The 26,169-nt window shown below is 33.2% G+C and overlaps 1 protein-coding gene across 4 annotated transcripts; it reads left to right on the top strand.

Moving 5' to 3' along the window:
* The first annotated feature begins 3,207 nt into the window (after positions 1 to 3,207).
* On the top strand, positions 3,208 to 26,167 carry LOC129806416 (immunoglobulin domain and leucine-rich repeat-containing protein 2). Of its 4 annotated transcripts, none has more exons than XM_055854987.1 (4): positions 3,210 to 3,372; positions 7,258 to 9,392; positions 18,929 to 20,277; positions 25,975 to 26,167. In XM_055854987.1, the coding sequence occupies exons 2-3, from the start codon at positions 7,384 to 7,386 to the stop codon at positions 20,232 to 20,234; spliced, it is 3,315 nt and encodes a 1,104-aa protein (XP_055710962.1). In that variant the 5' UTR covers positions 3,210 to 3,372; positions 7,258 to 7,383; the 3' UTR covers positions 20,235 to 20,277; positions 25,975 to 26,167. The 4 variants fall into 4 exon arrangements, with proteins under 4 accessions (XP_055710963.1, XP_055710962.1, XP_055710960.1 ...); XM_055854985.1 differs by having other exon boundaries at positions 25,956 to 26,167; XM_055854984.1 differs by lacking the exon at positions 25,975 to 26,167 and adding an exon at positions 20,797 to 21,131.
* The last annotated feature ends 2 nt before the right edge of the window (positions 26,168 to 26,169 follow it).

Raw genomic sequence — 26,169 nt, 5'->3', positions numbered from 1 at the left:
TTTCTCACATGTTTTTCATATGACCCATGACTATCTCATTCTTTCGCATACCAAATTCGATTGAGCTAAATTGAATTTAGAGTGATGTTTAACCCTTTAACTCTTTCGCGTCATTAGGTTCATATATGACCCGGGAAAAAACAATTTTTTTGACTATTTACATTAATTGAAATCTATCGGTTTGTGCACGATATCATAATAGAAGGATGTAAGATTATTGGCTAATTTTCTCAAGACTCCAGATATTCAGGAAAAGAAAATATTTGAGATCAAAAATCACTAATTTCGAACTTTGTGAAATGACTTTTCTTTTTCAAAATTTTTTATTCAAATTTATTTTTTTCAGCAAGAAGTTCTTTAGAAACACAAAATAGAATATCCAAAGTTTGTATATTGCATATTTTGATATAATAAACCACTCTCAATTTTCCAGAAAAGCGTGTAGAATTTTCCGGGTCATATATGACTCTATTGTCGGCAAGGGTAACAGTGTTTTCGTTCCAAACTGCATTGTGTGTGTGCATTCTGCATTGTGTGTGAATAAATATGTGGATAAGTTTATTTTTGCCAAATACTACTCAAAATATTGTGACAGTGACTGATCAAGGAATTACCAGGAAGATTCTTTGAACACCAGGAGTACAGTGTTCATCAAGACAATCCAGTTTGCCATGGTTTTGGCCAAATTAATAACTTCAAGCAAATAAAATTAATAATTTCGGTCACTGATAAATCAGATGCCATGGAGAAAAAGAGGAAGGCCGAGGAAGATCCCTCTACTTGAAACGGCAAAGAAAATAGCAAAGAGAGAAGCACGTAAAGAGGCACAGCTTTCAAACACATAATGAATTTCTTATGTTAAATTTGTTTTAAATTTTTCCATAAAGATTTTACTGACAATTAATATATAGTCTCTAGAAATTTATTCTGTCTTGCCTTGCCCCATTATCCGCACTACCGAAAACAAAGCCTTATGGAAATCCTGTTTCTGTCTGATATGCATATGAGAATCTTTTTCCTTGTTCTACCTAACTAAAGATCATAGCATCTCCTTTCTCATTAAGTAGCACTGAAAGTCTTTTCATTGTAAGCAAAGCATGGTCACTTATTTCCAGTCACTGTACTCGTCTTGCAAATAGTCACTAATAGTTCCTTTACACTCACACTGATCCTCTAAATCCATTTGATGTTGCAAAGGGAAGTGTCTGGCGTGGTGGCTCCAATTGACGAATTCATCAATTTCCTTAGTTTCCTGTCTTTCTTTCCGGCTATGATAATCATGATCCGTATTCTTTGTATTGGTGGGGTCTTGGGGCGCTTTAGTGGAACTGTCGCCTATTCATTTGAACCTCAAAAACACGCCTTATCCGCTCGTCAAATTTAACTACTATCTACATTTGGCAGTGATTTCTGCCTGATCTTCAGCAATGATTATATTGGCCAAGACATTGGATTCCATCGCAAATTCTCAGATTTACCTTTGAAATTTCTCCGATTCTTCCATATCGGAGTCTTTGTACTCCCGATACTCTCGATTTCTCTGTAGCATTTTAGAATTTTTCACAGAATCATCGAAGAAACTTTCCGGAAGAACTTTCAAATTGTTCACAGTCTCATCTCAACTTCTTTCGCTCTTTTTTGACATTTGTACAAGTAAGATGCATTATAGATGATGGTATTCTCATTTAATCCCAGACAATCTACTGCGTTGGAGGATTTTCGGGAGATCTCTCGCCAAGTAAAGATAAACAAAACCAACAAAACACAGAAATTACTGTTTACATTTTTCTTGACAGTTGTCATCTGCTTAGGGTTACCAGTTACCATACTCATTGTAAAAAATGGTTTTTACTTACATTATTTTATGTACAAAACATGATATGAAAAACATCCTAAAAAAATAATTTAACAAATCATTTTATTGTTAAAACGGGCTTATTAAGGTCTTTAAACTATGTTCTATCCGTTAGATTATTTAAAAGTGATTTTATTATAAAATAATGAGTAAAAAAGTCCCTTTCAAATGTACCCCAAACCATTTCAAAGTTACTCCACGAGGGGCACCTTTGAAAAAAATGTCACGTTTTTTTTAATTTTCCATTTTAGGAAATATCAGAAGTTTGTACACCCAAAAGTTAAATATGTTATGAATAACAAGCAAGAGAGTTTATTTGTGCTATTAATTTATTTAATTTGTTATACCTATAACATAGGAAAAGAGTTCAAAGTTGGAACTTTATTCTCATTTTAAAGGTGCCCCACTTCCCCCTATGAAGCTGATTGAAATTTAAATTTCACTGACGGTTTTTTCCATTGAACTTTAAACCTCCGGACCAAACAATGGAGCGAGACGGGCCCTCGACTGCCTTTTCCAATCTCAGTACAGTGCTCGCTAATCCGGATGATTGAGAGACAATATGACAGATGTCCGCTTCGTAATCCGGATGGATATTTTGAATTTGTTCAACGTCTCTAAAATATAATACAAGTTCTTTTTGTAGAATTAGAATAAAAGTTTTAAAGAAGATTAAAAATATATAATTAGAGAATTTTATACTATTATACTGATTATACTTCATTTATTAAACAAAAACATCACAGGATAATTCATTTTCATTGCTGAACACATATGAATACATGACCTCAAAATGATTTTAAATGTAACCGTCGACAACTCGTCCGGATTACGGCGATCCGGATTAGAGAGCGCACTGTATAACTTGCATTTGGGTTCTTCAGATAAGTGTCAACCAATAGTCGAAGTCTCTCCATCTTTTTTCCATTTACTCAGTTAAAAATTAATATTTTTTATCAAAATTTTCATCGTAAAAAGAAAATTGTCTTGAAACAAAAAAAAAACAAATCAAAATTCAAAAATCAGCTGTGCTGAAGCAAAATTTATTTTTCGTGCACACCGCACGCCACTGGTTTGTCACAAAAATTCGCCGTCAAATATCAAATTGAAAATCGATATTTTATAGCACCGTGAAGATGCTAAAAAGAACTTTGCATTAGCAAGCATAGCAATAACCATTTTTGAGAGTTAATTTCTTGGTGTGTTTCATAGTTATTTATTTTATTAAATGTATATTAAGGAAATATCAATTAAATCGCAGAGATCTTTAAAATTTGTCAAACAAATCAGTTCGAAATTTTAGCAAAATCCGTTAACATTTAAAAAGATTTGATGGCTTTGAGATTTAGTGCAAACTTCACATTGGTGTTTAGTGTTGTGTGGGCTGTTTTGTGGTTGGAAGACGACACAAGTGTTAGAAATTTTTTTCAAGAAAAAAGTGTACAGAACCCCATCAGGCAGCAATTGTGGCACGTGCAGAATCATCTCCATGGATCATATAAGAGATTAAAACACCTGTAAGTACGAGAAAATTCCGAAAAGCCAGAAAAAAATCAACAAGAAGATGCACTTTTGACAGTCTTTGAAGAGAAAATTTTTTTTCATGTAACTCAAATGTGCATGAAAATGCATTTGCTCTCAATTTGCCAAACTATTACATGGTCGACTGTGTATTGGGTACTTCTTTAGGGGCCCACTTTGCCCCTCACGGAGGTGTTATGCAAAAAAAAAGCCATTCAGAGGAAGGGATTTATGTAACACAATTCCAGTCGCTCTGCCATAGTCATTTTTTTTGTGTGCAAGAGAGTGAACACTTTTGTGGCTTTTCCTCGCGAAATAATCAAGAGCAGGCAATATTAGTTGGAAAATGTGGCAGATATTTCAACCGTAAAATTGGTCAGGAGGGTGGTCAGGTAATTTTCTGGTTACTTGTTGATATTTTCCCCAAGGTCAAGAGTAGTTAATGGAAGTTAAATGGCAGGAGCATGTCCCATATTGACTTCCATCGAGGAAAGGTGCATGCCTGATCAATCCCTCATCAATTATTGACTTCTTGGGGGCTATTTCTGACCAAATGTACTATCGGTCTTTCGTGTCCTTGATGTCTTGTGGACGTGGCGTAGTTTTTTTTCTCGGGGGGAGCTCACGCTATAGAAAAATAATTTTTTTCTGTTTTGGTGTCATTTTGATTGAGAAACGCAATTAAAAAGATAGTGAGAAAATCAAGAGATAGTTTCGCGATAACAGGAGAATTACAAAATCTTTATCATAAAATTCTAACAATTCTCTAAGTTCAATTAAACTTTAGTCTAGAGGTGTCTAAGAATAGTGTTACTAGCATAATATATCCCAGATTTCATGTTCTATTAATTTTAAATACTAAGTTTTAAACCCAATTCTCTCATTTTATTGTTTATGAGGTTATGTGTAACCTAACCTAAAAAACCAGAATTTTTCCTATAAAAATTAAGATCCTTAATCCCATTATTACAGGAATTACTTATGAAAAATACCTTACACGGAAAAGGAAGATTAAGAACTTATGCCTTACAGAATATGTTTTAAATTTTTAAAGTCAAGCTGACTTAATTTTTTAAGTTAGGCTATACTTGATAAATAATAAATTAGCACCTATTTTAAGTTTGGTTATGTTATTCTTTTTTGCTGTTGTCTTATCCTTGCAACTCTTGCAACGATTGGCGGTAGCCGTGAACGCTAGCAAATATAATAATAAGTAGTAGTATAATAACTTAAGGTTAAGTTTATGGTTAGGTTGTAATGGTCGATCTGCCGATCTGACTAGGTCGGATTTCATTTCTGACCACAAAAGCTGAGAATGTAAAGAATCTCATCTAATTGTTCCTATCGTATAAAGGTCTTAAGGAATAATATTAATTTGTTTTAACGACTTTAAAAGCATATTTTTTCTTTTTTTTAACATTGTATTAAAAAAAATTTAAACTCCTTAACGTCAAAACAAGATTCTCTTTCCGACCCGTAACATATCTACTCAGCCAATTTTATAGTATTATAATCAAAAATATCTTAGTTCAGAAATTATTTGGACTCCTAGAAAAAATATCGAAGATTTGGACATCGGCCTCAATTCTGAGACTAATATCAAGATCAAAATTTCAAGCTTTGCAAATATTTCCAAAATCAAGATTTCGTATTCTGACGCGAAGTATTTATGGAACTTAAATTGTCTTAGCTAAAACCAAGATTTCAAGGTTTTCCACACAACGTTACTTCTGACAAAATACCTTCATTTTTCTGTTGAATTTATTGAAATTTCCTCATATAAATTAGGAAAATTAATTATAGGACGTATTAAAGAATAAATGAGAGGCCATAAACGGGAGTCCAGGAAGTGCAAACCAAACTTGTGATCTGTGATAAACCAAGAAATGCTTATGCAAGACGTGATTATTTTGCAGTGCAGGTATCCTCAAGGGTGATGTACTTCGATATGTCCATCTAGAAATACGTACCATTTCGATTAAACACGGTATTTTTCAAAGTAATTCTCTTTTTATACCATCTCCTATAGAAATATTCCTCATCAATAGTCATTTCCGTATGAAACTTTTCAAAAAATCCTCCGAGAAGTTCTTGGAATTATTTCAAGAAAACAAGACATTTGACGTCTTGAAATATTGGTTCCAGTTCCAGAATTCCTAATCTTAACCCATTCAGTCAATGTGCCAGAAATACTTGATTGAGATAGAATGATCATATTTTGGGATTAGTTTCCTACCGATTAATAGATGAATTTTTTGAAAAGAAAATTATTTTTTATCTATTATGGGGGCGCGAGGAGCCCAGAAAGAATTAATGCACAGAATTTAAATTCTGTGCATTAATTAATGGCTGTAAATTAATTAATGCAGAATTAATGCACAGAATTTAAATTCTGTGCATTAATTCATTACAAACTCTATTGATTTAGATAGAGTAACTATCCAAGAACACCAATTGGCAACCAGAATTCAAATCAGGAAAGAGGAAAGAGGCCAATTTTAACAAATTCGACGGGATGTCGTATTTTCCGTCCGCCATTTTGAGCAAAAATTTTGCATGACTTTCCGCAAAGCGAGAAAATAACAACAAAATGTATTTTCATCTCCATCGGACTATTTTTTCCAAGTAACTGAAAAACTAAAGTTACTAAAAATCCATTCCCGACATCAATTCGGATAAAAATTGCCAAGAAATAAATCATCAAAAATCACTCAATTTGCGTATGATGTATAATACCACGGTAAGGAATGGGTTAATATCCACACGATTTGTGTCTTGGATTTCAAGATTCTAAGACATTTGACATCTTGATCTTAATTTTTTGATTTCAGAATACTAAAAACTTGAAATTTTCTTGATTTTGATCTTGGTCTTTAAATGTAAATTTTTAATTAAATGTTAATTTTACTGAAATTTACAATATGTTTTACCTTGTACATTTATTTTTATTTTGTGATCAAAAATTGGTTCTCCTTGTAAAGCCTATTGCCTATAGACAATCCTCAGTCAGTGTTTTTTTCAAAACAATAAAAAATAAATAAATAAATAAATTTAAAAAAGAATTTTCATCAAAAGGTGATTAAAGTTTGGCGCTCTTTACACCGAAGCTAGTGAGGGAAACTTCCGAAAATTCTTATTACCTAAAGTTTAATTAGGATTGACTTGAAAATTTGAGAAAATATTCTTCAATTGTTTTTTTTTTTTTTTAATTTAAATGAATATTTCGATTTTTTTCTTATTTTCCAAATCCAAAACCGTATTCTCTAGTCTAAACTATAGTCAATACAACGAACTATTTTTTATGAACTTCGATTAACAAAATAGAATTTTTGCTTTGGGAAATAAGAGAAAATACCACTTTCCCCTAATATCTGTTAACTTGGTGATTCGTATTTCTGCTGTTTTCCTACTGAGACCGGTTTTATGATAAGTCGGCGGTAGCCGCATTCCCAGCATATTTGAGGAGAAATATACCAAGTAATAGATTTTATTTTTTAACTAAATTAAACAAACAGGAAAATACTACTAAATTTCTCTTTGACCAGAAATATTTAAATAAACTTCATTTAATTTGTAAGTTTTGTTATGTGAGTTTTATGATAAAATTGTTTGAGATAAGAAATGCGCCAGCCACTAGCCTAGAATAGGGTTAATAATAAATGAGTGATAACAATTGCGCGTCTTCCATATCATAATGCAGAGTTATTTTGTTTTTCTTTCATTAAATTGATACAAATGAGTGTGTCTTCTTTGTACTATATATTTTTTTCTGGCTAGAAATTTTTTAAGTGTTTAGAATGTTCTTTTGGGAATTATGGGAATTGTGATACCTGTCTCCTTGGATGATGTAACTGAGAGACAATTTTTTGGGCCTGTTTCAGACCCCCTCCCCCTCTTCCCCCTTTCTGCGTGGTATCTTGCGAAATGTTTGTGGAATATCACCAACAAACAACAGTGACTAAATGGACTAGTACTATCACCAGAAATCTGATAAAATTGTGCGCAAAATGGAAATTAGACGACACAGGGGTGTTATCCTGATATTGGCAATATTACTATTTTGTCTTTTAATGGTTAAATGTGTCCATTGTGGATTTTTGGAGGAGCACTGTAGTGTGACTGAAGAGAAGATTCTTCAGTGCTCCAATGCTTCACTTAGTGATGTATCTGGGAGATTTTTTGCCCAGGATCAATCCTATACGGAGATTATATTGAGGCATATTGAGAATGGGGATAAGAGGGTACAGTTGGAGCTGAAGGGTGAGAATGCAACGGAAGTATTGGTTTGGACTGACAGTGGAATGAGTGATGGGCAATTTAGGGGATTGATGGGTGAAAGGAGGAGGTTCACGAGGCTGAGAAAGCTCGATGTTAGCGGAAATGACATTTCACAGTTGCCAGAGAGATCTTTTGCCAAATTGATTCACCTGAAAATTCTCAATTTATCCGGGAATCGTATTGGTAATGTTTCTGGGAATATTTTTATGGATTTACAATCATTGCTTGAGCTAAATTTGTCTGGGAATCAACTTGAGAGAATATCAACGGTTACATGGAGTCCCTTTGGGTATCTCAAGCAATTGTTAGTGTTGAATTTGGCTGATAATATGATAAAAGATCTTCCAAGACATACCTTTCGTGGCCTGGAGACACTGAAAAAGCTCCATTTGCAGAGGAATCAACTGAGTATTGTGCCATTTCAGCTATTTGCTGACATTGGGATGATTGAGATGCTAGATCTTGCCCATAATGGCATTATGTCCATTCATGATAATCATTTTATTGAGAATGGACGTCTTCAGGTGCTGAATATGCATCACAATCATTTGGTTTCAATCTTCAAAAATACATTCAATGGACTGAATCAACTTGAGTATCTCAATATTGCTGAGAATCGTATTAATTTTATTGACCGAAATGCCTTTAGTAGTTTGGACCGGTTGAAGTATCTCAATGTCAGTGGGAATTATCTGTTGATTTTGTCATCAAGTATCTTTAGTTCACTCAATGGACTGTTGCAGTTGGATTTGAGTGGAAATCCCTTTGAGAGTCTCCCAAATGGCATTCTTATGCATCAGTATGCTCTGCAAGAATTCTATCTAAGTCGTACGGGTCTTAGGAGGCTGGGAAATCTCGTTGCTAGGCAAAATGCCACGGTAAATCGAGATGTACTGAGGCATATGAAAAAATTCCATCTGCAAGATAATGGCAATTTAACGTGCGTAGATGGAAGTGTACTGACCAATGCACCAGCAATTGAGATTCTAAGGATCACAGGAAGTTCCCTGTTGACCATGGTGCCCAAAGAAATTGGGGATTTACCAAGTCTCAAGGTACTGGATTTGCACGGTAATGCCCTGACATTTCTCCCGGAAAATCTGGGTAAATTGCCACAGTTGCGCTATGTCAATTTCATTGCCAATGACTTTGCCTGTGACTGTCGGATGCACTGGATGGTATCGTGGATCCGACAACTACTCCTGCTGCAGGAAAATACCACCAATATGGACTTCCTCTTGGACACTCCAATTGATGGTCCAGTAATTAATATACACGATCTCAAGTGTCGCAATGGCTATCCGGGAGATATGCTGAGAGTCCTTCAGCAACTCCATTGCTTCCAGCCAAGTCTCATTCATGTTTCCCCAGCTACAATGCATCTCCTTCAGTCTGACGTAACCCTCGAGTGCTCCTTCACGGGCAATCCAACGCCCAATATCATCTGGGTAACACCACACAATCAAATTCTCCGTCATGTCCCAGATCCCGACATGAAAATCATCAATCCGGATCAGCATCAGGAAAAGTATCAACAACACATTGAACTACAATTCCTAAATACCACCATGGAACGGAGAAATCACACCAGACGCAGAGAAAATTCAACCCAAAGGAACTCAAGTGTTGATCTCCTGGAAAATGGATATCTCCGTGTTCACAATATCAGTCGCAGTGATAGTGGAATTTACACATGCTACGCATGGAATATAATGGGCAATACCAGTTCAGATGTAAGGTAAGTACTCACCATTTTTTTTTCCCTCTGAAAATATACAGAGAAAATCTTAATTACTCCTTCCTTTTAATTGAATTCCAAGTCTAACATCAAAATCAAAGGTGTATGGAGAGAGGTTCTGGAACAAAGTTTGTTTGTTGGTATTGTAGAGAAGATGAAGTTTCTTTTTATTTGGTTTTGTTTTCTCGGGGGAAATGTTTGCATCTCACAGAGGAAAAGCTATTTTTAATAACACAGGGGCTACACCTCACCGAATGTATGATGTTATTAAAAGCAATTGAAGAAACATTAGAAATGGTAATTTGTGTTAGGAATAAATAATAGGGTTGCATTGTTAGACAAAAAAAAGAGAATTCCATGACTTGTCACCTTTTCTTACCACATTGGAGAATTCTTGAATATTTTCCAAGTGTATGGGTCAATCTATTCGGGCGCTTTGCTATCTGGATCGTTTATGACGCTATCTGGATCTTTTATGACCAATCGCATGATTTTTTGCGGGTCTGGCGGGTTTTATTTTATTTTCTGCAGGTCGGGCGGGTCACGGATACAACCCTTTAAATTTTCGGGTATTATTTAAACATTTATCCGACCCGATTTCTAGGATTTTTTAAAAACATTTATTTTTTGTTTTTTTTCTAATTGATTAAGCTTTGGCGAAGTTTACAGAAACATAGAAAAACGATATGATAAATCACAGAACAATTTATGTGATCGCAAGAGTATATGAATTTAAAGAAGTAATAATGTGATCTGACGAAGACAAATAATATATAAATCTTTAGACTTGTTCAGGATTATAATTCGTTAAATATATCCCTGAAACATTTTCTCATAAAAATAAGCTCAAATTTACTCTTGTCTAAAAATATCTTCTCAATAATTAGAAAAACTGACTTTTATTTAATTAAAGAATTGATTTACTGATGAATCTATGAAAGTAGACTAGATATTGTATAGTCCACTAATATCTGGCTATATAAATTGACCAATACTCATATTTTTTATCAAATTCAGCATGTTATGTCATTAAAATTAAATTAATTTCGTTAAAATTGTGCTCAAAATACGCACAGTTGAAGTACAAAATAGTTAGGATTGCGCTGAAAACACTCACAGTTAAATCATAGCGTGGTTAAAATTATGCTAAAAACACTCATAGATTAAGGATAAAACGGTTAAGATTGCGCTTAAAATCACGCACAGCTGAATCATAAAACACTTAAGATTGCGTTTAAAAACACGCACAGTTCAGTTATAAAACGGTTAAGAATGCGCTTTTTTAAGCGTAATCTTAATCGCTTTTATCATTTTACGATTGAACTGTGTGTGATCTAAAGCGCATTTACGGTTTTATGATTGGGCTGTGCGTAATTGTAAGCGCACTTACCGTTTTATGATGGAGCTGTGCGTGATTTTAGGCGCATTTACCGTTTTAGGATTGAGCTGTGCGTGATTTTCAATCTAAACCGTTTTATAATGTAGTTTAATTATGTTAAAAGAAAATAAAAGTAAAAGCTGTCTTGTCATAGAATTTAGCATTCAATATTACTGATTAACACTTTTTTTTTAATTTTTTAATTCTTTATGGCTCCGGTACACCTTTTAGATCGGTAAAATTGCATGGAATCAAAATTCACATTCTTTTCTTTCTCACACGCTTTGCATATGTTTATCCCATTCTTTCGTACTCCAAATTTGATTGAGCTAAATTGAATTTGGAGTGATGTTTAAAAGAAGAAGAAGAGTTTGAAAGAATGAGACAGACATATGCAAACCGTATGAGACAGAAAGGAACTCGAATTTAGACTTCATGAAATTTTCCTGATCTAAAAGGTGTGCCGGAGCCATTAATAACACTTTTTAATTTATTCCAAACAAAATTCAGAGGGTTCTTACGAGAAACTTAAACACTTAATTTAAAATCACGTATATTGTCTCAAAAATAACAAAATTTCCTTTCAAATAAAATAAGTATAGAGAAACCTTTATACGTTCACGAGATATGCAACCTTAATTTTTGTCATAAGTCGCAATTAAAAAACGAATTTCGGGACGTCATCTACGGCATTCCATGTTTCGGGTTAGATTCTTTTCGATATCTTACTTTTTTTCCAAATAATATCAAATTCAAAAACAACTTGAAAATATTAAGTTTAGGAGAAAGTGCCCATGCTTTTTACGATCCCAAGCTTTATAGTGAATAAATATTTCCTGTGATTCCGCATGAATCTCTTTCATCCCACTTAACAAAAATATTTTAAACTTGTTTTTCGAGTAAGTTGCTTTACCAAGTAAATAAGGTAAATGTAAGTTAAAAATTATTCATCAATCTTACAGAATTTTGTTCAAGTTTGAAAAATTAAATATATTATTGAAAAAAAATAATTTCGAGATGATAAATTGCAAATATAACGTTCTAAAATTACTGTATGTTTGCTACTGTGATTAAAAAACAAACTTGGCGGATCAACCGCCGAAAAAACGAAAGTTATGTTCAAGAAGTTATCACTCTAAGAAACTTGTAATTAAATTATTAATAGTTCTAGAATTTTTATATTGATCACTTTAATTCAAATTTAGATTGAAATTACTATCCAAGCCAGTAAAATTTGCCATCCTGCTGTTAGAATGTCTTTTTGGAATATCGTGGCTGCCGATGCAACGGTTCCCGATATGCTTTGAATACATTATAGCAATTCGTGGCGCAGCTGGAAGATGCTGGACTTGTCATCACAAAGGTCGCGTGTTCAAATCTCGGCGCAGTCGTCAATTTTCACGCACCAAAATGGCTTGAAATACAGAGAATGTCATCCAAGAAGGGCCCCAAGCTCTCAAACAATGGCCAAAAATTAATGAAAATAAGGAAAAATAAATTTTTCCGACATTTTTCATTCTAATATCCGGCTAGTAAAATTTACTACCCTGCCAGTAAAATTTACCATCCGGCTAATAGAATTTACTGTCCATGCAATAAATTCTACAATTTTTGACAGTCGGATTTAATATCACGTTTGTTGGGTGACTTTTTTACTATCTGGCCATTAGAATTTTATATGGAGGATGGTAAATTTTACCATCCACATTTTTCTCGGTGTAACATACATAATTTTAATTTATTTATTTGCATGGCCGAAATTACACTCAAAGTGGCCGAAATTTGATACACTACGAACTAATTTTTCTGTGTAGGTTATTTTACTTGTAACTCGTTGAGTAATTTTCCAGTTGGAATTATTCTTGTAAGAATATTTAACAAGGCGATTCTATTTAACTTCAACTCACATTTCAATTTGTAAATTATAATGGTTAATTGTCAACAAAACAAAATGTTTTTACGACACTCTGTACAGTGGAAATTTCTCTATAGTAATGTTTTTTTTTATCAAGTAGAAGGCCATCTTTCTATTAAAAAAAAAGATGAGAAGAGTTCCATTTGAATGATTTCGCGTCTTGAACCAATTCACAATGAAGGAAGAAAACTTTGTGTTAATTGAATGATTAACATGTCTCTCAGCATCTCAAAACTCTCTTCTTAAATGTTGTTGTTATAGAGAAGATAAATGTTATAGAAGCTCAAAAGTGTTAGATGCTCTGTCTACATTATTAGTAATGTTTATCTCTCTGCGTCAGTCAGTGGGACAAATTTTATCTATGACTCTCTCAACTCTGCTGCAGATGCTCAGCAGATTCTTGCAAATTTTGTTGTGCTGAGGGAAAAGCAGACAAATAATGAAATATTTATTGGATTAAAATTGTATTTTTGTTTTAGGAGAGCATTAAAATACCATTTACACTCACTGTCTCTGAATTAAATGCTTTTAGGAATTGGGTGTTGTATTATAAATTCCTAATGCTATTCTCTTTTCATAAAAAAAAAAAGTTTCTCCTCGCTTTTTGTACTGAAATTGCGGTGTTTCGAAAGTGTTGAATTAGAAATATTCCTTGGTTTTCTATACTTTGTTCGAGAATGTCTTGTGGAAAGGAATTTACATAGGGCATTCTTTATACCGGAGTAATTCTTGTGAAGCAACATATACTGCTGAAAATAACATTTCACATTATTCAACATATTTTCTGTGCGCTTCTTGGATCAATACAGTAAACTTTCCACTTATTATGAACTTTCTGGAACTGTACTATTAATCCAATGCACAGAAAAGATCCTTTGCTCTCCAATAATTTCCATTAGACTCTGCTACACGAATCGATAAAAGTCATTAAGGGCAGCCAGAGGTTTTTTCTTTCTTTATTTATTGGTAGACAAGATAATTGAGCAGTCATTATGTAACAGATAATACTTTTTTTTAATTCAGTCATTTTTCAATATTTAAAACATTTTTTTATTCAAATTTTCCTCTGTTAAACACATTCCAAACTTTCGCTATTTGGTAAACTCTCACTTAATGATTTCATGGAATGTAACACATTGAATTTTATTTTGAAATATGTTTATCTTTGGTTAAATCTGTTGTTAATGTGGAAGTCTTGAAAATACAAAAAGAGATGGATGATAGTTGGTCAATTTTGCAAAAAACTAAAACAATGAATTATGAAAAGTTTTGTTTCCAATACTTATTTGACTTGATTAATATTTTTGACATAAGTTAGAAATTTATCATAATAAAAACGTAATTTTTACGTTAATATTTTACTTTAGAAAATTCCGATGATTTTAAAATTTGGAGATAGATTTTTTTGTCAACACTGAGAGAAATCCGAAAAAGTTAAAATAACTTTCCGGAAATGTTTATTTTACCCTGCAGTATTGATCTGAAATCTGTGTAAATATTACCCTTTTTAGTTGTATTAGTGGTTAAAGTTACCCTTTTCCATGTTAATTTTACCCTTAAAAAGGCGTAAAATTAACATTAAAAAATGTTGATATGTTTTTACACCTAAAAAGTGTTAAAGTTCTGAGGAAAAAAAGTTAATCGCACCCCCGATTTTTTCTCAGTGAATGCCTTTGAACATTCTACTTTTAAGGACAATTTCTGTGGGTCTTTATTCATTGAATTATTTTGAGTAAACGAAGCTCAATTTTCATAGTTCTGCTATCAATGGATATCAAAAGACCCATAATAATTTGAAAAAAAAAATTGTTAAATTATTCGTAAATGTTTGTGATTTTCTACTTGAGACTTACGAAAGGCTCTTAAATCGTATAACTCACAAAAAAGTTCGTAAATGTTTATACACTTTCACAAATATATTCATAACATGGTCACTTGACGTGTATTCTTTATGACCAGCGCACAATAACTTTTGTTTGTAAACATGTTTTCAAAATTTTCCATGAGAATAAGCGAGATGACTAGATCTAGATCTCGTTCACTCTCATTGAAATGTCAAAAACATGTTTACTAAACAAAAGTTATTGTGCGTTGGGCATTATTCGTACATTTTTGTTTGTCTGACAAAATTTTACGAACATTTTGTTGTGCTTTTATGAACAAATGTTTGGAAAATAACGAAAAAATGCTCTTCAAGTGCTCATGTTACGAGCAATGTTTGCGAAAAGTACAAACTTTTGCAAATTTTTTTTTTGTGAGTTGTACAATTTAGGAGTATTTCGTAAGGCCTCAGTAGTAATTCACAATTCTTTATGTTTCAAATTACAATCATTTTGTTATACTTCTAAAATAATAATACTTTTATAACGGAAAAGCTTTCAGGCTTCGCACACACTCTGGCTTCAAACATTTCATATTTTCCCTTTCTCTTATATTCCTTTAATGAATCTTTAAGGCACACCTTTCCTGAAATTGGGTTTGATTCATTAAAGGTAAATGGGAAAATTTCAAAAATTCATGGGAAATGTTCAAAGCCAGAGTATGTGCGAAGCCTTCCTCTAATAAGCCTTACATTGACAATAATTTATCGATAAATATTTCTTCGGATATAATTTAGGCTGTTAATTTGTTGAAACTTTAATTCTTTGACTCACAAAAAATCGATAAAATCAGTTCAGGTAAAAAGGATAAATATAATTCCTCACCTCATTAATTTGATACGACTTTAACCAATTGCTTTGTGCACTTCAAGTGATCACTCTCAATTTATGAGATTTGGAAACGGTATCATGCGTACAATTGAGTCGGCAGCCCATGTATTAATGGATTTGCTAGCAAGTCAGTCAAAGCTTTTGGCCTCTATAACTCAGTTGATAGAACACTCATATAACGAGAGGTCCCCAGTTGAATTCTGGGTGGAGGCAGGAATTTTTTCTATCTCCATTCCGAAAAAAAACTATGTTTTGAGTGTCACTTGCTCTCATTGACGATTCTCGGTAAATGAAAATAAATTATTACAAGAAATGCTAAGAAGCCATTATTATGCTAGTAATTTAAATATATTAAAAAAAATTTTGGGCAAAGTCCGACTTTTTTTCATTCACAATAAATCAAAATTTAAAAGTTTACATAATTTAAATTTTATAATAATAATAATCTGATCTCTATTTTTTGATATTCTTTTTAAAACTGAATTGGCAAATGACTGAATTAATCAAATTGGATTTTTTTACTTACTAAAGAGGTTATGGTATATATTGAGGTTATGTATCAGTTAACCTCAAAGAAGAAAGTAATATCCAGAATATATCCTGATTTAAGGTAAATTGCTGTTTTCTGATATGGTCCACAATCCTTTTAATACATTTCAAAATTTAACAAAAGCTTTAAAAGTTTTTAAAATGATCAGTATTTTTTGAGGTTAGAAATAAAAAATCTTTTTCTCTATATAAATCTTGATAGGTTGATTGACTTCAAATATCTCCCCAACAAACACGTTGCCTCACTGATATCTTCATAATAATAATAATTTTACATTTACAACCCCCCCCCCCGCCCACTCCCCGTACAATGTGTCCACCGCCGGCCTAGAATTGTGGAAGAGCCTGTACAGTAAAACGGCAGAGCCGTTGCTCAAACAGTTTAGTAATTTATAAAGTTTTGTAATGTTGCTTTTGGAACATTTTAAAGGCCAAGAACCTTGTAAAAGGATACAGATTTGAGGAGTTAATTTTTTTTTGTAAAATTAACGCTTAGCCAAATGGCTGTTAGCGCTCTCTAGGAAAAACTGAAACCACCAATAAACAGTGAATATGCATAAACTTAAAAACAACGCAATTTCTCTCATGTATCAAAATGATATATATTTTTTCTTAATATTAATACAGCCATTTTTCTAATTAAATGCAGAAAAGTGAGTTAATAATACTTTTTGGCATATTGGAGAAGTTTTGGGTTATGTTAAGTCTAACCTTAGAAAAATCGAAGCTGTCTAGTACACTCTTAGAAAAGTTTAGACATCATTACTAATGAAAATTAGTTGATCGAGTGATTATTGTCAAATCTACAGTGCCCGCTTTGTAATTTGGATGATTGTGAGACAATATTTCAGATGTCCGCTTCGTAATCGGGCTGGATTTTTTGAATTTGTTCAACCTCTCGAAAATATAACACAAATTTTTTTAGTAGAATTAGTATAAAAATTTTAAAAAAAGATTAAATAGACATAATTAGAGAATTCTATGCTATTATACTTCATTTATTAAACAAAAACTTCACAAGATAAATAATTTTCATTGGTGAACAGACATGCATACATAACCTCAAAATTATTTTATAGAGAGGGCACTGCATTTAAAATGGTTCTCTATATCTTAAAACAATTTCTCATAATAATTTTATTATTAGTGAGAACATAAGCCAATATTTACGAGGATAAGCTGTGGCAATTATATCCTAATGGTTTCATACAATTATATTTGCTTGTGTTAATTAAATAAAATCGATATCCCAACTAATATTGGTCTCTAATTCCATCTAGTTCTCACAACTAATGCAAATAAATGCGCCTATATTTTTATAAAGTTCAGACAACTTTTTTAGTAGTAAAGAGTGGTTTTTCACTTATGTGTTGAAGCTTTTTCGAGTTTCTCAAGCAGCCACCGTGCTTCAGAAGAAGTGCATGTGAAAGGATGTCGCGTCTTTCAAGTCCCACTATCTTAAGGGGGCTTTATACTTTATATTCCAAATTTTTCTTGTGCAATCAGTGAGAATTTCAGGTGAATATTTACTAAAATCCAATTATCGCTTGTGATTGTATCATGGATTTTGGAAAAATTTGGCTTATAAATCATAGAATGTCCATAACAGATTAATATTGTGCATCATTTTACCTGCAAACTTCCGTTGGCTGCTTATACTCTTATACATGAATTTGTATAAGAAAATGGAACATGAATATGAATAGCATAAAATAATTTTAATAATTCTAAAAAAAACACCAACTATTACGAATTAATCTTCATAACTAATAAGATATAGGTATCATAATAAATGCTATATAGTAACCACAACTAATATGATATAGTTATTACAGCCAATAAGATGGGTATCTATCAACCCGTTAATAATCTAATTTAGTTATGATAACTAAATGAAAAAGATACTGTAACTAATATTGGTCAACTATTTCATTTAGTTACCCTACCTAAATATATGAATGGGTCCATTCTTACTTCCACTGTATATGAGATTGTTGAGACTAAATTTTTCTAAGAGTGTATAGAATACTAATAATCATTCGCATAGATAAATTTTAATTTTTGATCAAATTGGCCTCATTTAGCCATTAAATAAATTCCGAAAGTTTTAAGTTATTTGACCTAACCTCAAAAACTTTAAAACATGTTTTATGTGGCAGAATTTTTAAATAGTAATTCAACCACGGGAGAAAGTGATCTAATGCAATTCTTTTAAATAAATCCTATTCCGCACATAAATAATTTTGGACAGGTTTCAAAAAATTCTACCCCAAAACACTTTGTAAGTTTAATACACTTTCAACTGAGTGAAGATTATTTTTTGACCTTTGATCTTGTTCCTCAATTTTATTTTTTTGCTCAGATTCGTTTTAATTTTTTTTCTTTATTTTTCCATGTCTATTTTAGCAAAATTAAAATGAATAAAATTCTAACCTCGTGAATAATGTCCTAACCAGGGGTATGACATTTCCTATGTTTCCCAAATGTTTCTAGCGCGCAGAAAAAACTTTTGAGTTTATTATCTGTTTTCTGTCATTGTAGAATGAATTAGCAAAAAATACTGATACAAAATAAAGGCCAATTTAATAACGAAAAGGCAACCGAAAACCCCAAATTGGCAACCTACGTAATTTTGAAGATATCTTGTGAAATGTGTACGAAGACAGGAAAAACTTTACACTAAAACTGGTCGCATTTTTCAGAGATAATGTAATCTCTGGTTCTAACCATTCTTTTTTTGAGGTTAGCTTAAGCATAACCTCAATGTCATGATAAATTCTTGCGAAAACTTTCCTAAATGATTGATTTAAATGGTTTTTCATCTGTAAAGAGTTGCAAAGACAAATTAAAAAAATATATATTGCCAACGCGAATGAAAATTACCTTTAAATGTGCGAAATGGTCTTGAATTCTGTATGATAACACAAATCGTCATTCCATTGGAGAGCTCTGTGTAAATAACAGGCTTCCTCCCTTTTTTCAGACTCTACATTGATCCCATTATATTCTATCGTGTGAAAATTGGCAGTATTGTGTGTGGAATAATCACAGCTGCTCTCTTCCTCGCCCTCACGCTCATTGTCCAACTGATTCGACGTATCAATCAGCGTTTCGGGTTGACGGACAAGTGTATGAAGAATTGCTGCGATTGTTGCCTCCGGGATAAAGCAACTCCGCGTGCTAGGCAGATTTATGCCATGTTGGATAGTATTGAGCACTATAAGAGTATGCAGTTGGAGAAGTTGAGGGAGAACTATGCGCAGCAGGTGCATAGAATTAAGGATAATTGTACGCAACAAGTTGAATGGATACAGAATTCGTACAATAGTCAAGCGAAGCATTTGAAGGATATTCGGGATATAGGTACGCATCATTTGACATCATTGAGGGATCAGTACTATGATCAGGTGAAGAGGGTGAGGGATTATTCGACAGGGCAGTTGAATTGGGTGAGGGAGAATTATGTGTTTCAGCGGAATAAGATCAGGAAGTTTAGTGCTCATCAGGTTTTGAGGATTAGGGAAGGGTACAAGTATCAGCAGCAGACACTCAATAAAGTCCTGGAGAATCTGCCGAGTTTCTATTTTGAAAATTGCCGAGGCAGAAGTGATGATGATGATGAATTTGATGAGAATTTTGAGGTTTATTTGAAGACAAAAATGGATAAATTTTCATCACAATTTGACCAGAGGAATCATCATGTGCTGCATCAAAGGCATTTGGATAAAATGCTAGAGAATTATTCGGTGAGGAGTGTTGATGAGAGTAAGGCATCGGTGTACTATACGCCAACGGGAGAGGATAATTTGAACTCGCCCATGCTCCATACTTCGCCCATTCACATTAATTACATTAACAATGAAGTTAGCCTCGATTTGCCGGATATTCCGGCTCATCTGGCATCCTTTATCTGTCCCGATGAGAGGCTGAAGTTGTACCAAAGCAAAGTGGACGAGAGGCATCATTCAAGAGCTACTAAATCTGACTATAAATGGGTTGATCCACTGACAATTAATCAATTTATTCGATGTCATCCGGATGATGATGACAATGACGAACAGAAGACTAAGAAGAAAAAGAGACGCAGGAAGAGTCACAATGATCTCTCCTCCTACTCCCTCCAAAACTTCTCCACGATACTTAAAGAAGACACCAGCCAAGAGACAACATCCTCCAGCAATCCGTCAACGGAGGAGGATGATACTAAGAAAACGACTCCAAGTACAGCAGACAGTGGGAATTGTCTCCTGGCCAGTAGCTCGAGTATGCCGGTGATTGTCTCACCATGACCTGTGGCAATCGCAAATCTAGTGATTATTCTCTTAAAATTAGGTAGAGTGTTCAATTAGGAATCATTTACACACGGCTCTTCGTTATCCGGGTGACAGCTGTCAAACGCTATGGCGGTTTATGTATTCAAAACTATTGTTTACGAAGCATGAAGTTATTCCAGAGTGAATTAATGTGTTATGCCCAGCGCACAATAACTTTTGTTTAGTAAACATGTTTTTGGCATTTCAATGAGAGTGAGTGAGATCTAGATCTAGTCATCTCGTTCACTCTCACAGGAAATTTTGAAAATATATTTACAAGCAAGATTTATTGTGCGTTGATCATTATTTTCATTTTATCAAAGTTTTTGACACACAATCGTGCTACAAAATGAAACATAAACACACCACAAAGAAAATTCTGTTGTTTTTTCGACAGAAAACAAATTTCCACAGCAGAAAATGTAAAAAAAAAACGTTGACCAGATTCAAAAAACCAAAATGTCATTTTGTCCCCACGTCAGCCGGATAACGAAGAGTCGAGTGTATCTCCTTTATTATTATTATTTTTTTTATTTAGGAAACTATTTATATGCAATTTTTTTTGTTGAGCGCTCGCACTTTCCCTTTCAAGGAAAAACAAAAAAAGTTAAAGTTGTTTTGCCTATTAAAATAAATATTTATCATTGTCCACACTGCAACCATGGGAAATTTGCAATTAAAGTGAAAGGAAAAAAAATAATGTCTTCCTAAAAAAATTCAATGCAGAAGTCCTGTCGAAAATAGGCTTAAGAGTAATAATTCTAAAGAAAAAAAAACTAATAATTTCCTATACTTGTAAGTTCCAAAAAAAAAACATCTTGGAGGTATTAATGATAAAAAAATGATAAATAAAGTAATTTTTAAGAGACAGGACTTTTGTGTGGAATAATAATTTTGTGTTTAAGCTACTGCCAATATTGCAAATTGATGTCAATTGCAGCTTGATTTATTTTCTTTATTTTTGCTTTGCAGAAAGTTCGGGGTTTAACTCTTTCGCGTCCCACTTTTATTCAGCAGATGAATTCATGTAAAATTGAGTTTTTCCTAATGCTTTATGATCAAATATAATAATTCAGAGAGGAAAAAAAATTTCCATTGCGTGAAAACTCGGAAAAACCCCGGGTCATATATGACCCTGTTGTCCTCAAGGGAAGTGTATTTACCATTTTCAAAATCTATATCACGGGCTTTCTAAGAGTTTTTTTGCTTAAAGTTGTTAATTTGGCCTAAACCATGGCAAACTGGATTGCTTTGATGAACACTGTACTCCTGGTGTTCAAGGAATCTTCCTGGAAATCCCTTGAACAGTCACTGTCACAATATTTTGAGTGGTATTTGGCAAAAATAAACTTATCCACATATTTATTCACACACAATACAATTGCACAATATGAAACGCTTGCAGAATACTCTAAAATATTGCAAAATATATTATAATTCATCAGATATAAGATGAAATGTCCAGGAGCAAGATGTCCCACCTGCATTTCACGAAGAAAAACAATGTCCCAACTACATTTCGCTAGAGGTTTGGGACGAAAACACTGTTACCCTTGGGGACCATAGGGTCATATATGACCCGGAAAATTCTACACGCTTTTCTGGAAAATTGAGAGTAGTTTATTATATCAAAATATTCAATATACAATCTTTGGATATTCTATTTTGTGTTTCTAAAGAACTTTTTGCTGAAAAAAATAAATTAATATAAAAAATTTTGAAAAAGAAAAGTCATTTCACAAAGTTCGAAATTAGTGATTTTTGATCTCAAATATTTTCTTTTCCTGAATATCTGGAGTCTTGAGAAAATTAGCCAAGAATCTTACATCCTTCTATTATGATGTCGTGCACAAACCGATAGATTTCAATTAATGTTAATAGTCAAAAAAAATTGTTTTTCCCCGGGTCATATATGACCCTAATGACGCGATAGAGTTAAGCTTACAAAATGTGAAATTGTAATTATTAACAAACAAAATTTACAATTGGGAAATAGTATAATTTACAGCCCAAGTAATATTTTCTAAACAAAGTAACGAACTTAACGTAACAAAAACGTAATTTTCAAGTAAGTAAAATTATGTAATGCAGGAAACTACTGAGATCGACAAGATGCTGGACTTGTGCGCAATATTATTATTAATCGTATCGAGAGACTTTAATTGCTATTACGATTGAAGTACAGTCGAGTTCCTCAAATTTGAACGACGCACAGAATACCCAAAAACCTGGCAAAAAATATTTTATAGCACCTATATATGCATTCTGAATGTCTCTAGAATAATTTAATTTCTATTAATTTTTGGAAATCAACATTTTTTCTCTACATTTTAACTGCTCGAACTCCAAGAGAGAGCAGTTTTAATTTTAACAATCGACTTTTTTTCAGTTTCTCTTCATTGTGGCTGCTAAACGGTAAGAGATATTGACTTCCGGTCTTTAGTGACCCCCCTCCCCACAAGTGAACATTTTCTATTGAACTAACTTACCCAAATTACCCCCCACCCTTTCCAACCCTCTCAATACATGTTTTTTATAACTTTGCAAAAAATTGGCCCTGGCGATTTCGTTCGTTTTTGGAAATGTTTTCGAGGTAGTTCAGCTGAATATTTCGTCCTTTGACACCTTTCACCGGAAAAATCGCCATCTTGAATTATTCAGGGTCAAATGTCAACCACCCTGGAGGGCCTAATTTTCAACGGTTTTGAACAAATTTGGACATTTTTGAAAGATCTTTCAATTCTGTACCCGACTGTATCGGTCATAATCGGTGATGGATTAGTAAAGTAACAGTAATAGCTCGGTTTTTTCTAAATACTGTTTTTCGCACTTTTTCATTCTTTTGACCTATATAAAATTCAAACGGTAAGAGATATCAACTTCCGGTCTTCGATGACCCCTCAAAAGTCAATTTACCACATTTTCAAAATATCATTGCCAAAAAAACTCAAAAAAGGTGCAAGGTTTCTCGACGGTTTTTGACAGAACAAGACCTCTAGAATAAGATAATTTTGGTTAGAAAGTGGAATTTTTACTATATTCATACTTCAAATATATGCTATTTTTCCATATAAAATCGACAAAATCGCAATGTAAGGTCAACTTTGGTGTAATATTTCAAGGTACCATAACTTCAATGAAGAAAAAAAACGGAGTATAGGGTTTAGTGAGGATACTAGTCAACTATCATTTGGCGGTGTTAGTTTTCAAAAATTCGAGAAAAAACATTTCGATTTTTGCCAGGTTTTTGGGTATTCTGCTCCACTGTGCGACGTTGCGTGGGGCCCCTATGGGTCTCCTGAAGACAAAGGACGTCACATTTGTTTGCTACACAAAGTTCACAAAGAAGATCTTCTTTTATCGTCGACAGGCCCTCAATATTCATTGAAATTATATTGAGAGCCGGTCCTGAAAAGGACCTTTTCGTGGTGAGTGCTGTCATGACCACCAGATAAAAATCTATGGGTTTACACTTGCGTTGTGGTTCAGGTGTTCGTGTGTTTTTTCGACACTCAATTTTTAGCCTCGTGGTGGAAGGATTAGTCAGTCCCCGGGGACTGTCCAGGAGCACCGATTTAGTTCTGAAAAGCTCTAAATACACGTGGAGGTTCCTTGCCATGCTCCCGGCGACAGTATTACAATCCTGATCTCATCTTTGCGGAAGACAAATTAGCCCCTTCCTGCTGTAAAAATATATTGCCCCCGATACCACACTCCAAGCATAGACCCATCGTGTACCAAGTTACGGCTGCCGTACAGCCCAAAGTTGTTCCTTTTCGGCGAAGGTTCCATATTCTGCAAGACAAATTGGCAGAGATTCTCGTCGAATGTTGATTTGGCTGTGAGAGGCATCGATCCAAAACCGGAAAATTACGGTCGGTATGTGGAAGTAGTTAAAAAGATGTCGAGGTTGTGCATTCCAAGGGGCTGTCGCATTAGCTACATCCCTGGTTTGCCTTCTGAGACATCTGATTTAATGTCGGAGTACTACTGGGCTTTTGAAGAGGATCCTTTTAATGATGCTTCGATAGAGCTTGGTTGTTCACTAGTCGATGCTTTTGCGAGGAGCCGTCACAAGGACGTAAAAAGTTCGTAAAAGTTTGTACTTTTTTCATAAACCTTGTTCGTAGCATTATCACTTGACGAGCGTTTTTTGTTCTTTTACAAACATTTGTTTGTATATTTTTGTTTTACAAAACTTTACGAACAAATGACAAAATTTTACGAACATTTATGAATGTTTTTTTGTCAAAAAAAAAAAAAAAACAAAAAATGCTCGTCAAATGGTGACGTTAAGAACAGTTTTTGTATTTTTTTTCACAAACACTGTTCGTAAAATTTTGTCATTTGTTCGTAAAGTTTTGTCAAACAAAACCATACGAACAAATGTTTGTAAAAGAACAAAAATGCTCGTCAAGTGATCATGTTATGAACAATGTGAAAAAGTACAAACTTTGACGAATTTTTTAGTAGGTTATACGTTTTACGAGCATTTTGTAAGTCCCCAAGTAGGAATTCACAAACAATTACGAACAGTTTTACGGCGTTATCACACTTGCACATTAAAATTTTAATGTGATTCACATTAATTATCGCTTGTGAGCGTCTAAATATATTATTTGTGCCTTTGAGTCACTTAATATTTGGGGTTTTTCTATTTATTGATAAAGAAGTGGACTTGGCCTGCAGAAATAAGTTTAAATTCACCTAAAGCATAAATATTTTCACATTAAAAAATTAAAGAGAAAATCGCATTAATTTTTCGCATTAATGCTATAAATCAATTTATATCAAATTTTGCGGGCCAAGTCTACCTTTTTATCAACAAATAGATCAAATTTTGAATATAAAATGATTCAAACACACAAATTACACATTTGGACTCTCACCAGCGACAATTAATGTTAATCATATTAAAATTTTAATGTACAAGTGTACACAGTTACAAAATGTTTGTTTTTTTTTGTGTACCAACAGATAGAAAAATTAAATAAAATCATCTCTACTCCTTTAAACTTGTTGATTTTGGGACAATTGTGAAAAGCGTGAAAAGAATTGATAGCTTAATTTCCTGCCAGTCCAACATCTTATTCTAAAATGTGGCTTTAACTTAAAGGAAGTTCGTTGTATTGGGTTTTATGGCAATTTTTCTTGCCTTTCAAGCACAAGAAAATCGAAAATCTAGGCCGCTGTTTTGTGCATTAAACTGGATTAATCTGCACTTGTTGATTCCATTTAAATATAAATGCAGAACTTGGTACTTGGAACCAGATTTCAAACTTCTGCTTGTTTTTCTTTCGCTCAAAGCTTTGACCTACTTTTAACGGACGACGAAGAAAATGCTTTTTTTTGCGCTTTTTATTAACTTCTAGCAGAAAGCTTCAAGAACTGAACACCATTTACAATAAAAAAAATTAAATGAAGCTTCATTGCTAAAACATATTTGTTAAAATTTAATTTTAGAAAATGTGTTTGAGGTTTTAATTAACTTTTTCTGCAAATTTCCCTGAAAGTGTTGCATAAATTTTCGATAAATCTCCTTTAATATTCTCGTAGATGAATTTTTTTTGTGACGTTAGTGTCTCACGAAACAATGCAATGTCTTAAAGATTAGATGGTTAATTGTTTTTAAAGACTTTTTTCTTTTTTTTTTTGTTCCTAGAGTGTTAATTCAGATTTTTTTTGGTTTTATCCCAGGAAATGTTCATATTTTTAGGTGATTTTGTTTCTCAAGAAAAAAAAAAAGAATCATCCAAGTGGATTATTAGGTGGATTAGGTGTGATTGTAAATAAGAGAAGGAAAAATGTATTAAAAAAAATCAAAGGCATGGATTCCATGTGAACGAGGGTAAAAGAAATTTCAATAAAGAAAACTTCGATATCGAAGGAATGTGCAGGAAAATAAACAGGT

This window comes from Phlebotomus papatasi, chromosome 3, assembly GCF_024763615.1.
Source record: "Phlebotomus papatasi isolate M1 chromosome 3, Ppap_2.1, whole genome shotgun sequence".
NCBI lineage: Eukaryota > Metazoa > Arthropoda > Insecta > Diptera > Psychodidae > Phlebotomus > Phlebotomus papatasi.
Note: the sequence above shows the minus strand (reverse complement) of the source record. Positions and strands in the feature narration are given on the sequence as shown.

Excerpts from the sequence above, each read along its gene's own strand:
- LOC129806416 (XM_055854987.1), top strand. The coding sequence starts at position 7,384 with ATGGAAATTAGACGACACAGGGGTGTTATCCTGATATTGGCAATATTA. Across the intron at positions 9,393-18,928 it reads AATACCAGTTCAGATGTAAG|ACTCTACATTGATCCCATTA; the intron begins GTAAGTACTCAC and ends CCCTTTTTTCAG.